At 46.7% G+C, this 12,794-nt stretch overlaps 1 protein-coding gene across 5 annotated transcripts in view; it reads left to right on the top strand.

The window, feature by feature from the left end:
• Nucleotides 1-11,379, top strand: part of LOC105024582 (supervillin) — a 49,467-nt gene extending 38,088 nt beyond the window's left edge. For 3 of the 5 annotated variants that reach the window (XM_029116888.2, XM_029116887.2, XM_029116889.2), the window contains exons 27-43: nucleotides 158-330; nucleotides 426-581; nucleotides 1,683-1,819; nucleotides 2,486-2,633; nucleotides 3,024-3,169; nucleotides 3,522-3,697; nucleotides 4,418-4,562; nucleotides 4,731-4,927; nucleotides 5,179-5,413; nucleotides 5,639-5,744; nucleotides 6,214-6,421; nucleotides 6,548-6,681; nucleotides 6,839-6,994; nucleotides 7,189-7,332; nucleotides 7,713-7,834; nucleotides 8,406-8,561; nucleotides 10,118-11,379. In XM_029116888.2, the coding sequence (XP_028972721.2) occupies nucleotides 158-330; nucleotides 426-581; nucleotides 1,683-1,819; nucleotides 2,486-2,633; nucleotides 3,024-3,169; nucleotides 3,522-3,697; nucleotides 4,418-4,562; nucleotides 4,731-4,927; nucleotides 5,179-5,413; nucleotides 5,639-5,744; nucleotides 6,214-6,421; nucleotides 6,548-6,681; nucleotides 6,839-6,994; nucleotides 7,189-7,332; nucleotides 7,713-7,834; nucleotides 8,406-8,561; nucleotides 10,118-10,204 (2,626 nt within the window). In that variant the 3' untranslated portion in view covers nucleotides 10,205-11,379. Of the gene's footprint in view, nucleotides 1-157; nucleotides 331-425; nucleotides 582-1,682; nucleotides 1,820-2,485; nucleotides 2,634-3,023; nucleotides 3,170-3,521; nucleotides 3,698-4,417; nucleotides 4,563-4,730; nucleotides 4,928-5,178; nucleotides 5,414-5,638; nucleotides 5,745-6,213; nucleotides 6,422-6,547; nucleotides 6,682-6,838; nucleotides 6,995-7,188; nucleotides 7,333-7,712; nucleotides 7,835-8,405; nucleotides 8,562-9,489; nucleotides 9,572-9,660; nucleotides 9,682-10,117 lie in introns of all 5 variants that reach the window. The other 2 variants (XR_003777812.2, XM_029116885.2) reach the window with 2 other exon arrangements.
• Nucleotides 11,380-12,794: the final 1,415 nt, after the last annotated feature.

Below are 12,794 nucleotides of genomic sequence, written 5' to 3'. Positions count from 1 at the left end.
AACTAGCAAGGGTTTACATCCAGGTTTACTTTAGTCACCATTATGTCTAAGAATGTATTGTACTTTGCTAAGATCAGACATGTGGCATTGGGTGTAGCTGGCTAGATTTCATGGAGTTTCGCTGCAACTACGCTACGTGCCCCCTCCACTTATGCAGGTTGACCTCCGCCATAGCACAGCACAAACGAGCTGTGAGACCATCTAGGAACGTCCAGTCGTCCAGGAACCCCCTGAAGATGCTGGCGGCCAGGGAGGACATCAGACAGGAGTACACTGAGCAGAGGCTCAACATCGGCCTCATAGAGAGCAAGAGGATGAAGGATGAGAAGAGTGAGTGCGTGAGTGTGCCGGCAGAGACCAGCAGGAGTGTCTGTGTTTGCGTGTGATTCGGTCCGGCCTTAACACGCATTTGTTGTGTGACATAGTGGGTAAGGGTTCGGAGTACTCGGACGCGGCCATGGCGGGCTTGGCCAGTAAGGAGAACTTCAGCAACGTGAGTCTGAGGAGTGTCAACATCTCCGAGCAGATGTCCAACAACAGCGCGGTGCCCTACAAGAACGTCATGCTGATGCAGGTCAAAGGTTAGACGTCTACCGCGTTAACGTCTGGTTTCTGTTTCAAAATGCCTGCTTCATTCTGTCTGTTACAAAATGTACATTCTTCAGTGTTTCTCTCAGGTTAATGTCCCCGTGATGTGTCAGTAGTCTACTGTTTTGTTACATGTAGGCCTCTAGCTGAATCTACAGGACAGATAGCTTGGGACACATACTCAGCACAACCAGTAATCTTTTGAGGTATTATAACATCTGAAAAGGTTGGTTTTGACAGTTAAAAAACAGCATATATTTTGTCATTGAGACAACCTAGATGTCACAGTAAAATGAGAAGAGAACAGATGATTTCCCCTAGCCAGACGGTTCCTAAATGAGGACAGGTGGCGACAGGCAAAGGGATGTTATTTCTGGTGAACTCTGCTTCATTGAAGTAGGATGTTGCATCACATCTCAGGCAGCATTCCATCCAGCTCCCTGTTCCCTTGATGGTTCCCTTCCTTTTGACCAGGGCTTACGTATATGGATGGTCAACACTAGTGCACTTTATAGTGAGTAGGGAACAATTTGAGACTTGAACTGAGGTTTTTTTCTCAGACATGGTTCCCTCAGTTGGGATTATTCGTCATAGTATGGCATGCAGACTGGACGGTCCAGTCTGGTCTGCTAACATCTGTGTTCACCCTGCTAGAGAGCACTAGATGCAGAGTGGAAATACTATTTAAAGAAGAAATGAATGACAATTGGAGAAGGAATCATATTGGTACAGTTAAAACAGGTTTCACACAAACACAAACACACACAGACACGCCGTATCAGGAATGCGATTGACTGTGTATCGGTTATGACCCTTTGTCCACCTTACAGACTAAACAAATCCAGCCAAGATTAGCAGAATAGTTTTGATCCTGTAACCATTTACCTCATAGCGTAACAACAATCAGTTGTGTTCCTGATTAGCACGTTCAATCCTGTTTCCCGTTAAGAGCACTGCTTTTGGGCCCTACTCCCTTGGAGCTTCATTCAAAAGTATTGCGCCGCATAGGGAATGTGGTGCCATGTAGTGCACGACTGTATGAAGAATAGGGTGCCATTTGAGATACATCCATCCCCTCTGTCTTCACTCCCCAGGCCGTCGTCACGTCCAGACCAGACTAGTGGAGCCCAGGGCCGTGTCCCTAAACAGCGGAGACTGCTTCCTCCTGGTTACTCCTCAACACTGCTTTGTGTGGATAGGAGAGTTCGCTAACGTCATTGAGAAAGCAAAGGTCAGTTCCATCCTCCTGATTGTTTTTGTGTGCGTTTTTATGTGTTTTTAGAAGATGGGCAAGAAAGCTGAAGTGAGTCACTGCCAATATTTGGTAATTCCTTCCAGGATTAAGGAAATGTCTTGTGCGTTAATCCTGGTCCCCTGCGCTGGGCTATTATCTGTGATTAGGAAGGTTGGGGTTACGGGGGTAGGCAGATGTTTAATAAGGCATTTTGCCTAGAATTTGTGTTACCCCGTTGTGTTCTTTTAAACGTCTTCCGCGGAGACTGATTGTTGATTTCTTCTTATGTAGAAGACCTATTTACATCGACAAGGGTTAGCCACATGGGCCCTGGTCAAATGTATGTCCGTTTTTTAGGCAGTAGTGTGCCATTTGGGACTCACTCGCAGACACACTGTTCAGGTAATGCTGTTCTCTAATTGCTGCACAGGACATACAACCCATTCTCCATGGAACGGGTTTGTGTGGAGTTGACAGTTTCTGACCAATGCTGACATTTGCTCCATATCCCCGGAGGCTACTTTGTTTTTTTAAACTCATAGTACATGTAGTATATACCCTAGTACACCAATAAGTGGTGACATTTTCTCTGCCTGTCTGTCTGTGTGTGTGTCTGTGTCTGTGTCTGTGTGTGTGTGTGTGTGTGTGTGTGTCATACTGCAGGCTTCTGAGCTAGCCACATTCATCCAGACTAAGAGGGACCTGGGCTGCAGGGCGAGCCAGGTCCAGACTGTCGAGGAGGGGGTCAACCCCCAGAGTCCCGCAGCCACAGAGTTCTGGAAGATCCTGAGAGGGCAGCAAACATACCAGCGTAAGCAGTGCTGTCAGAGTATCACTCTTATTCGGTCTGCTCCCAAAATCTGCTGTGGGAAAAGCAATGATAGAATTACAGGCTGAATGCAGTTTCAACAAGTGATTTATTGATTTTTTTTTTACATTTGCGTAATTCAGGAGACTGTTAAAATATCAGAGAGAACACAGAAACGTGGGTAACGCAATTTGAAGGGTTTGAGGGGGGAACTGAACCCCGGTCTGCAGTGGCAGACAGTAACAAAACAAGATCTCTAGGTTTAAAAGAACACGTATAAGTCACGCTGTCTGGCGGTCTAGACAGTTGACCTCTGGGGTTTATTACGTTATGGGAGGTCTTCATCTTACTGGACTTATGTAGATATCTAATGTGTGTGTTTGTAACGGACAGCTGCGGGGCCACCAGAGGAGGATGAGCTGTTTGAGAGTGCCATAGTGGAGACCAACTGTATCTTCCGTCTGGTGGATGACAAGTTGGTTCCTGATGATAGCCAGTGGGGGAAGGTCCCTAGCAGCACGCTACTGGAGTCCAAAGAGGTACGTGACTGGACTCATCAGAGTTTCAGGTTCTCTGCAAAGAAATGCCTCGTCAAAAACTAGTGACACATCTTTTTAAAGAACTAACTGTCGCTTGTTTTCAAGTGAATTTGCAGCGATTGTGTCTCCCTCAGTCCATGTAGCTGTAATAATTGTGCCCTGAAGGGCAGAACTGATTCTCGAAGCAGCACATCTACATCGGAACGCCGTATGGATTTGGTCCAGGGCGACACCTATCAATGAGCTTCATGTTATTTCAGCCACGCCCATCAGCGTCATTGTGCCCTGGCTGTTACTCCGTGCCAATTCTGGTGCCACCCTGGCCTGTGTTGTTGTGGCTGTCGCCCTGCAGGTGCTGGTGTTTGACTTTGGCAGTGAGGTGTACGTGTGGCACGGTAAAGAAGTGACTCTGGCCCAGAGGAAAGTAGCCTTCCAGCTGGCTAAACACCTGTGGAATGGAACCTTTGACTACACCTGCTGTGACATCAACCCCCTAGACCCTGGAGGATGCAACGCGCTCATACCCAGGCAGGCCAACAATGCACACACACACACACACACGTGAAAATATGAAAGCAAATGCACTTGTGCACGCACACACACACACACACACACACTCACATGAATATTGTCTGTCCTTGTTGGGACCTAAAAAAACGAAATCCATGTTTCCTATTCCCTAGCCCTAAACCTAACCCTTACAGTAACCCTAATCTAAATAACCTAATGTTTAAACTTAACCTAGCCCTAAACCTAACCCTTACAGTAACCCTAATCTAAATAACCTAATGTTTAAACTTAACCTAGCCCTAAACCTAACCCTTACAGTAACCCTAATCTAAATAACCTAATGTTTAAACTTAACCTAGCCCTAATGCCTAACCCTAAACGGTAACCTAAAGAAATCCCAAATCTAATACTATGCCCAGATGTGTAACACTTAACCTAACCCTAAGTCTGAAATCACATTTCTTATTGGGGAACTGCCAAAATACCTTGTGGGGACCTTTGTGAGGACTTTGGGTTGCCACATATACACCTGGATCACACACACAACACTCACAGATATATACACACACACACACACACACACACACACACACACACACACACACACACTGCTCTCTAAAACTTTACCTCAGAGGTTGTTTGACCTAGATTCATATGTGTGAAGGACTTTTGCTAAAGGCTGCTCTCTCTCTCTCTCTGTCTCTCTCTCTCTCTCTCTTTGTTTGTCTGTATCTACAGGAAGGGCCAGGGCCGTCCGGACTGGGCCATTTTCGGCAGGCTGACGGAGCACAATGAGACCACTCTGTTTAAAGAAAAGTTCCTGGACTGGACAGACACTAAACCACAACCGAAGAGCCCCAATGAGCAAGTCAGTGAGCAGAAGGTATACCCTACTGACTCTCTCCTTTGTCCCTGGCTTCCTCCCTCCTTCTCCTCTCTCAATACCAACCATCTCTCTCTATCTCCACAGTCCTCCCCTCTCTCTATTCCTTTCATACTTCCTTCTGTCTGTTTTCTAGTGGTTTTCTGAATGACTCTGTCTGTCTGTCAGGAGTCACCGAGCAGGGAGTGCCGGCCATATGATGCGGCGTTGATGCTGCCCGTGCTCCAGACGGCGGTGAGCACGGTGCTGGACGGGGTGAACGTGGGCCGAGGACACGGGGCTGTGGAAGGAGAGGACAGGATGAGGACTCTGGAGATCAGCACGGTCTCTGTGGATGTCTGGCACATCCTGGAGTTTGACTACAGGTTACTTTCAGCCAATGATTAATGCATTTACTCCGCATATAAATGACATGCTGTAAAGATTTGCTTCCGCCGTTAGAGCTCCTCAGCACGTACAATATCTAGAAAATATAGTGGATTAAAAGCACAATAAAGTTGACCAGCTTATTTCCATTTGCATCCAAAGCAGCGTACACTAGAAACACACTACTGTGCCGTATATACAGGTAAATCAAATGTGGTATTTTGTTTTACTTGAATTCTTCCTCTTCCAGTCGGCTGCCCAAGCAAAGCATAGGCCAGTTCCATGAGGGCGACGCGTATGTTGTGAAGTGGAAGTACATGGTGAGCACCGCAGTGGGGAAGAGGCAGAACCCGGAGCAGAGGAGCGCTGGCCCTGGCAAAGAAAAGTGCTCGTACTTCTTCTGGCAGGGTCGCAACTGCACTGTGAGTGAGAAAGGAACGTCAGCGCTTATGACGGTGGAGCTGGATGAGGAGAGAGGTGCACAGGTAGGGGAAACGCAGCACAAATGGCACCCTAATCCCTATTTAGGGCACTTCTTTCAAAGTGAGCACCCAGACCCGGGTCAGAGTGCTCTAGATGGGCAAACATGTTCTGTTTTGCAGTGCACTGTGTATGATCCGTGCAGACATATATCTACGGTCACTGATCTGAGAACAGCTATGGGTACACACACATGATGGGCTTGAGCCGTGTCCTCTGTCTCCCAACAGGTCCAGGTACAGCAGGGAAAGGAGCCCCCCTGTTTCCTCCAGTGTTTCAATGGGGGGATGATCATACATGCTGGCAAGAGAGAGGAAGAGGAGGAAAACTCTCAGAGTAAGGATTTAATCTGGTTGGCAGAGTGGCGCCATAGAGTTGTTTTTTAAGCAGAATGATGTCACAGCCCTAATTTTATTTGCTTATTAAGCAGCATGATGTCACAGTCCTCAGAAGATTTGGTTATTATTAAAGATGAGATTTTATGCTTTATGGGACAGGAAGTGAGTGAAAGTTAGAAGAGAGTTTTTGTCACCCTTGGACACAGGTTGTTACTAAGCAGTATGACAATGTCACAACGCATCCGAACTTCTGGTAAATCAGCATTAGGATGTCTCAGCCCTGTCAATAGTTTGTCTAGCAATTAATCAAAGCCCTACTGTATTTAAGGGTACAAAACTCCATGACGTGTCCAGCCATATTTGTGAACGTGCGCCATGCGACGGGCTCTACCGGCTGTTGATTGGCGCTCATCGGTAGTGTGGGTGTACGCATGTGTATCGCACTGACTCCGCCTGTCTGTCACCAGCCGAGTGGCGTCTGTACTGCGTGAGGGGGGAGGTTCCGGTAGAGGGCCACCTCCTGGAGGTAGCGTGTCACTGCAGCAGCCTGCGCTCCCGCGGCTCCATGATCCTCCTGAATGTCAGCAAGGCTCTCATCTACCTGTGGCACGGCTGCAAGGCCCAGCCGCACACACACCTGGTGGGCCTCGCCGCCGCTCAGCGGATAAAAGAGCAGTGAGTCTCTTCGGGGATTTTCTTTCTTGTTACGAGTGTCCGTAGGGAATGGGGTTACCGTTCGGGACGCTTTGCTGCGTGTGCAGCCGTCGTTGTGTGGCGTGAACCGTGAGTGTCGTGTTTCAGATGTCCTTTGGAGGCGGGGCTTCACAGCAGCAGCATCGTCACCGTCACGGAGTGCGACGAGGGATCGGAGCCCATGGGATTCTGGGAAGCTCTTGGAAAGAAAGACCGGATGGCCTATGACTGCATGCTGCAAGGTATGGGGCTGTTACAGAAACACACACAGACGCACGCACGCAGACACATGCACACAGACACTGTATGAACCGTAATTCACAATTCAAGTGTGACAGCAGGGGGAATTGTGAATCAGCCTCTTACATACATTGTCATACCATTTTGTACGTGTTTCAGACCCGGGTAAATTCAACTTCACCCCTCGGTTGTTCCAGCTGAGCAGTTCATCAGGGGAGTTTGTAGCCACTGAGTTTTTCCACCCCTCCAGAGCTTCAGACCTGGTCAGCTCACTGCCCTTCCTGCAAGAGGATCTGTACCAGGCCTCTCAGCCTGGTGAGCACTTTCTGCTGAGTGATGTGGGAACTGTATCACCGTGGGCGTACGCTGGCAAAACCATGACCCTATGACATTGTTAATGTTATGACCTCACTTCCTGTAGCATTGTTCCTGGTGGATAACTTCCATGGTTTCCTCTTCCTGCAGCATTGTTCCTGGTGGATAACTTCCATGGTTTTCTCTTCCTGCAGCATTGTTCCTGGTGGATAACTTCCATGAGGTGTACCTGTGGCAGGGCTGGTGGCCCCAGGACAGCGAGAGTCCCGGCTCCGCCAGGATACGATGGGACATGGACAGGAAGTGCGCCATGGAAACGGTCCTGCAGTACTGCAAAGGTAAGAAGCCTGATAACGTCGTCTTCTCCATCCCTGGCCTCAATAGTTTCTGTCAGTTCAGTCAGAGAGGTCTATGTACTGTAAGTTGGTCGACACAAATTGGCTTTATTGTTCTGTTCACGGTTGCAGTCTTACATTATTTTATTGGAATTTCAGTTTACTTACCTGTATAGACTAAAGTTAAAATGACCGTAACCCAGTACTGACCCTGTTACTGACCCTAAGCTTGTTGCTGACCCTGGTACTGACCTTGGTATTGACCCTAACCCTGTGATCCTAGTACTGACCCTAACCTTGACCCTAACCCTGACCCCTGTACTGACCCTTGTACTGTTATTGGGTGGAGCGTATTAGAACAATGGGTTGACTTCCTCCTGCAGAGAAGAATGAGAAGAAGCCTCAGAAGTCGTACCTGATCCATGCTGGTCTGGAACCTCTGACCTTCACCAACATGTTCCCAAGTTGGGAGCACAGAGAAGACATCGCAGAGATCACTGAGAGAGTGAGAGTTATTCACCCCACTCCCACAGCTCCCCCCTCTCCCTCTACTCTCACACACACACACAGACTGACACTCTGACCTGACAGTTGCCTTACACTACAGTGTGTACACACTCATGTACTCAGACCATACAGCTCCCACTCACACAGACAGACAAACACACATACACACACACACACTCTGACCATACAGCCCATTTCGCATACACACAAACCTTTTACTCGAAATGCACACAGACACACTCCCATATTTAACAGGTTGAAAAGTACTCCACACCCTCCAGTACTCCACGTCCTCCAGTACTCCACGTCCTCCAGTACTCCACGTCCTCCAGTACTCCACGTCCTCCAGTACTCCACGTCCTCCAGTACTCCACGTCCTCCAGTACTCCACGTCCTCCAGTACTCCACACCCTCCAGTACTCCACGCCCTCCAGTACTCCACACCCTCCAGTACTCCACGCCCTCCAGTACTCCACGCCCTCCAGTACTCCACACCCTCCAGTACTCCACGTCCTCCATCCTCCTTTATGACGTTGGGGTGATGTGTTCTGTGTGTTTGTGTGTGTCAGGAGGCAGAGGTTTGTAACCAGATCATCCTGGTGGAGGACGTTCTGGCCAGACTGTGTCAGAACACCTATCCTCTGGCCGAGCTGCTTGCACGCCCACTGCCTGAGGGGGTAGACCCCCTCCGCCTCGAGATCTACCTGTCAGACCAGGACTTTGAGGTGAGTTAAGACTTGGTCTAAAGTCGGTTTCTATATATGATGTGTGTCCATGTTTTTACGTCGAGATCAGAGGGTATTTCCGCAGGTGAGGATCTCAACTGAACAGTGGAACATCTTGTGAGAAGTCTGTCTTCTGCTGTCAGTATTCCTGTCTACAGCTGTCTGTCTGTCTAGAGCTGTCTATCTGTCTTGTCTGTCTGTCTATCTGTCTGTCTGTCTAGAGCTGTCTGTCTGTCTAGAGCTGTCTGTCTATCTGTCTTATCGGTCTGTCTGTCTACAGCTGTCTATCTGTCTTATCGGTCTGTCTGTCTACAGCTGTCTGTCTGTCTACAGCTGTCTGTCTGTCTCTCTATCTGTTTCTCTAGGTGTGCCCTGTACTGACAGAGCAGGGGTGTTTGTCTCAGATGTGTCCTCTGTGATTACTGCTGTTGTCGTGGATCCTGGTAGAAATACCATCATTTGTGATGTTGTGGACACAGACAGACTGACTGTTTTACACATATTACCTCACCTCCAATTTGGGTGCGATCATTTCTCTCCCTGTGAGTTCATAGGGAGAGAGTATTCACAGAAACAAATAGAAATAAAGAAATGAATAGAAAGATACATTTTCCCATTTTTCTCATTTTCCTGGTTTAACCAGTTTGGAGCCATGTTTGTTCACATTTATATAGTCAAAAACTAACCCCGTTCACACACACACACACACACACAATGAGAGTGAACTGAGTCAGGCAGCTCCCTCTGTGTACTCAGGAAATTAGTTTTCTCTCTCATGGGGGTCATCTGCCCTCTTATAGTGTGACCTTGGTTACCATGGGGATAGCAGCCCTGACAGAGGGTCTGTAGCATGTCAATGAGAGAGAGGCCAGGGATGGATGAATACTGCTTCTCAGAGCACTGATCTATGATCAGTTTTAACTTTCAGATCATAAAGAAAAAGATTATGTGGACAGGGAGGAGCTAAACCTAGATCAGCTCTAAGATGCTTGATGCGTTGCTGGTGTCATGTAAGTGATTATCTTAGCGTTATTACGTTCAACCCTATGTTCATTAATGTCTAATATCACTGTAATAAACTCCTTGTCTCACCTTTCAGGCTGGGTTCTAGGGGATTCAGGTAAATGTGAATCTATGCCTCTAAAGCTTTTATCGGACACAATGATGAATGAGCACTGGTGATCTGACTTCTTCAAGCACACAGCGTCCTTGCTGTAATAACCTCCACCCACGCTATTTGACTCTTCTTCTCCACCATCCTCTGACCTGTCCTGCTTGCATTCTACACCTGCAGTCCTCCACTCCACCTGTCTTTCCTTGTTTTCCTCACAGAAAGTTGGAGCACAGTGGAACACTTCTGTCTTTGTAGCATGGTCTCAGGACCTTTTCTTCTTCAGTGTGAACATGGTGTTTCATTTTGAACTTCCATCATGATGATGAACGATGGTCCACTATTTCACATTGTTTGACACTGTTTTAGACCCTGACTCTTGGTAAACTGTAGTGTCCTGCTCTCTCCCACCGTCAGTAACTGATGCTTTCTTTCCCCCATGCAGAAAGCGTTGGACATGAAGAGAGAGGAGTATGAAGGATTACCTGGGTGGAAGCAAGTGAACTTAAAGAAGGCTAAAGGATTGTTTTAGTGTAATGGTAACCGCTGGTAACCGCTGGTTGCGGAGGGAATAGTACGTTCAGCAACTCTTGGATGAAGCCGATAAAACCCAATGTGTTTCTGCTCTAGCCTTCATCAGCGCTCTACAGACAGAAACATGGTGTTTGGCTGCACTCGAGAGGTAGGCACATGGCTTGGGCGGAAGGGAATCAAAGGAACCGTGTCAAACACATGGTTTCCCAAAGGAATGATACCACAGTGTCACTCTGTTCCAATCGTGATTATGAGCTGTCCTCTCTAGAACACACCCAGGACCCGCTTTTCAGAGTGGGTCACGGTGGGGACGACAGAACCAGAGAACGGGGGTGAGGATCGGTTGAGGTTCGCTGGCCTCGTGTAGCATTAGGTTTTTTTTTTTTTACCTTTCAGCTATGTACAGAATCTCTGTAATAAAACGTAAGCCCTGCTAAGCACAGAGTGTGGCTTTTTCAGTTACTGTGCAGAGCAGAACCTGCTCCGTCTGTCTCTGTTACATGGTGCCCCACTGTGTTTGAATGTCCTGTGAGACATTAGTCCCCATTCAGCACTTAATATGACACCGCTCACGCCACGCAAAACGGGAAGGAGATTCTGTAAAACTCTTGGAGGACAGTGGATGTTGATGAAAAGGCTTCCTCGTTGTTCTAATAATTAAACGTGTTTAAAGTGGAGCTTCTTGCCATGGACATCAGAATGACATCATGCATCACACGCTGCTGTGGTCTCTGGGTAGTGTTTTAACTGTCGTGTGTTTTTGAAGTATTTTGCAGAATTTGTATTTATGTAAAAGAGAGATCTTCTAGGACAGTGTATGCAACTTAAAAGTACTGTGTAATATCTGTGTCAGTAGGAGTGTTTTTGTCTTGTCTATGATGTTTCAAAACATGCCAAGTTATGTACCTTTGTTTCATATTGTACCTGTTACTGTCACAATTCTGTCTACGCTGTACAGCAGAGTCATATGTAGGTGGTTCTACTTGACAGGTACATGAGAAATTACAGTAGTTTTTTTAACGGCATGGAATTCTTTGTGAAAAAACACTTGATGAATTTTGAATGTATAGTGCCTTGGTTTTGTGTACAGTTTATATACAGAAATTCTAGTCTGCATTTCAAAGACTTTCTTTTGTGATAAAAGAAATAGAGAATAAACAAAATATAATAATATTTTTGGATTGATTAAGACCGAGGACACGAAGGGGGTTGCCATTAACTTACAAAGAAACGTACAAACAAAAATCATAATTGTTTCCGGCTTCCAGGACCAAAATTAGATAGCCCTGATCTAGAGGGCCAATTAGGTAGCCCTGATCTAGAGGGCCAATTAGGTAGCCCTGATCTAGAGGGCCAATTAGGGTTAAGTGGTCGAGGAGCATGTCAGTTCAGCAAATTATGTCCAAGTGTATCTTGCCGAGGCCCAGAAAAGATATTAAAATGTTCTTCTAAATCAAAGAATTGAGATTCTCCCTATGAATAGAGATTCACCCTAAATTGAGCTTGACTTTATTGCAGTTCCTTCTTTAGTCAGCAGATGGTGCTCTGGATCCTCAGGCTGTCCGGGCCAGACCCAGTACGCCAGATTATGAGCGGTGCTGTTTTCTCAGAACCCCTGTGTTCCTCTGATCAGTTGATGCATGCCAGATCTTACACCACATGGAATTATTATTATTTTTTTCTCCAGTTCTAGCCGTCTGGTGCCTGACTGCACAGTTGCACAAATATTTTGCTGCATGTATCTTCAGAGCAGGGGAACACAACGTATATATGTCATCTCCATCCCATGTTTGTCTATATATAGTCACCAATGACCATCTAAAGAAACCTTCAAACTACACACATCTGAACACCATCTGAAGTCAGCTAATGGATGGTCACCAACATGATAAGCTGGTATGTTTTAACCGCTGTACCCCATCTAACTGATGCCAGCTACAGCTACCAATAGTCTATAATCTCTGTGCTGAACTGATTGACTTTGATGTGGTGATACTTTATTAAGATGGTTTTCTATTTAGTTTCCTGGTAGACTCCTCCAGCCCACTTTTGCCCTGATTATCTCTCTTTGAAGTTCATTGATTGAGGAGGGTTAGCTAGGGTGTGTTCCAAATGGTTTTCAAACGTAGCACACGAGAATAGGGTGCAATAATAGGACGCAGTTCTAATGTCTAGGATGACAGGGCCAGGAAACAGAGACGGCCCAGGTAGGCTACAACCTGCATACATAATTGTATAGGCACCTAAAAATAACAGCACTTAGAAGTGTAGCCACGTGTCCAAGGGTGAGTCCTTAATGGCAACATGTTTGTTCTCTTACAAGTTCACTACTTTAAACCAGGGTTGTGGGACTATGGGGAGATATACTGTAGTGTACTTTGTAGTGATTATTTCTGATGCCATATGGGACACTGCCCACAAATCCTGTAAGGCTGCCAAAATCCAAGATCTTAACACCACACTGGAGTCATTAGCCAACAAAGTGAGGTAGAGAAAAAAAAAGATGGAAGAAATAGGAGGGAAGAAACCTGCAGCAGACATTTTCTCAAAGACCTCACTGCGAGTGAGAGTGAGTGTAACTGAATTAT

The sequence above is a fragment of the Esox lucius genome, chromosome 3 (assembly GCF_011004845.1).
Source record: "Esox lucius isolate fEsoLuc1 chromosome 3, fEsoLuc1.pri, whole genome shotgun sequence".
Lineage (NCBI taxonomy): Eukaryota > Metazoa > Chordata > Actinopteri > Esociformes > Esocidae > Esox > Esox lucius.
The sequence above is the reverse complement of the archived record's forward strand: the minus strand, read 5'-3'. Positions and strand labels throughout refer to the sequence as shown.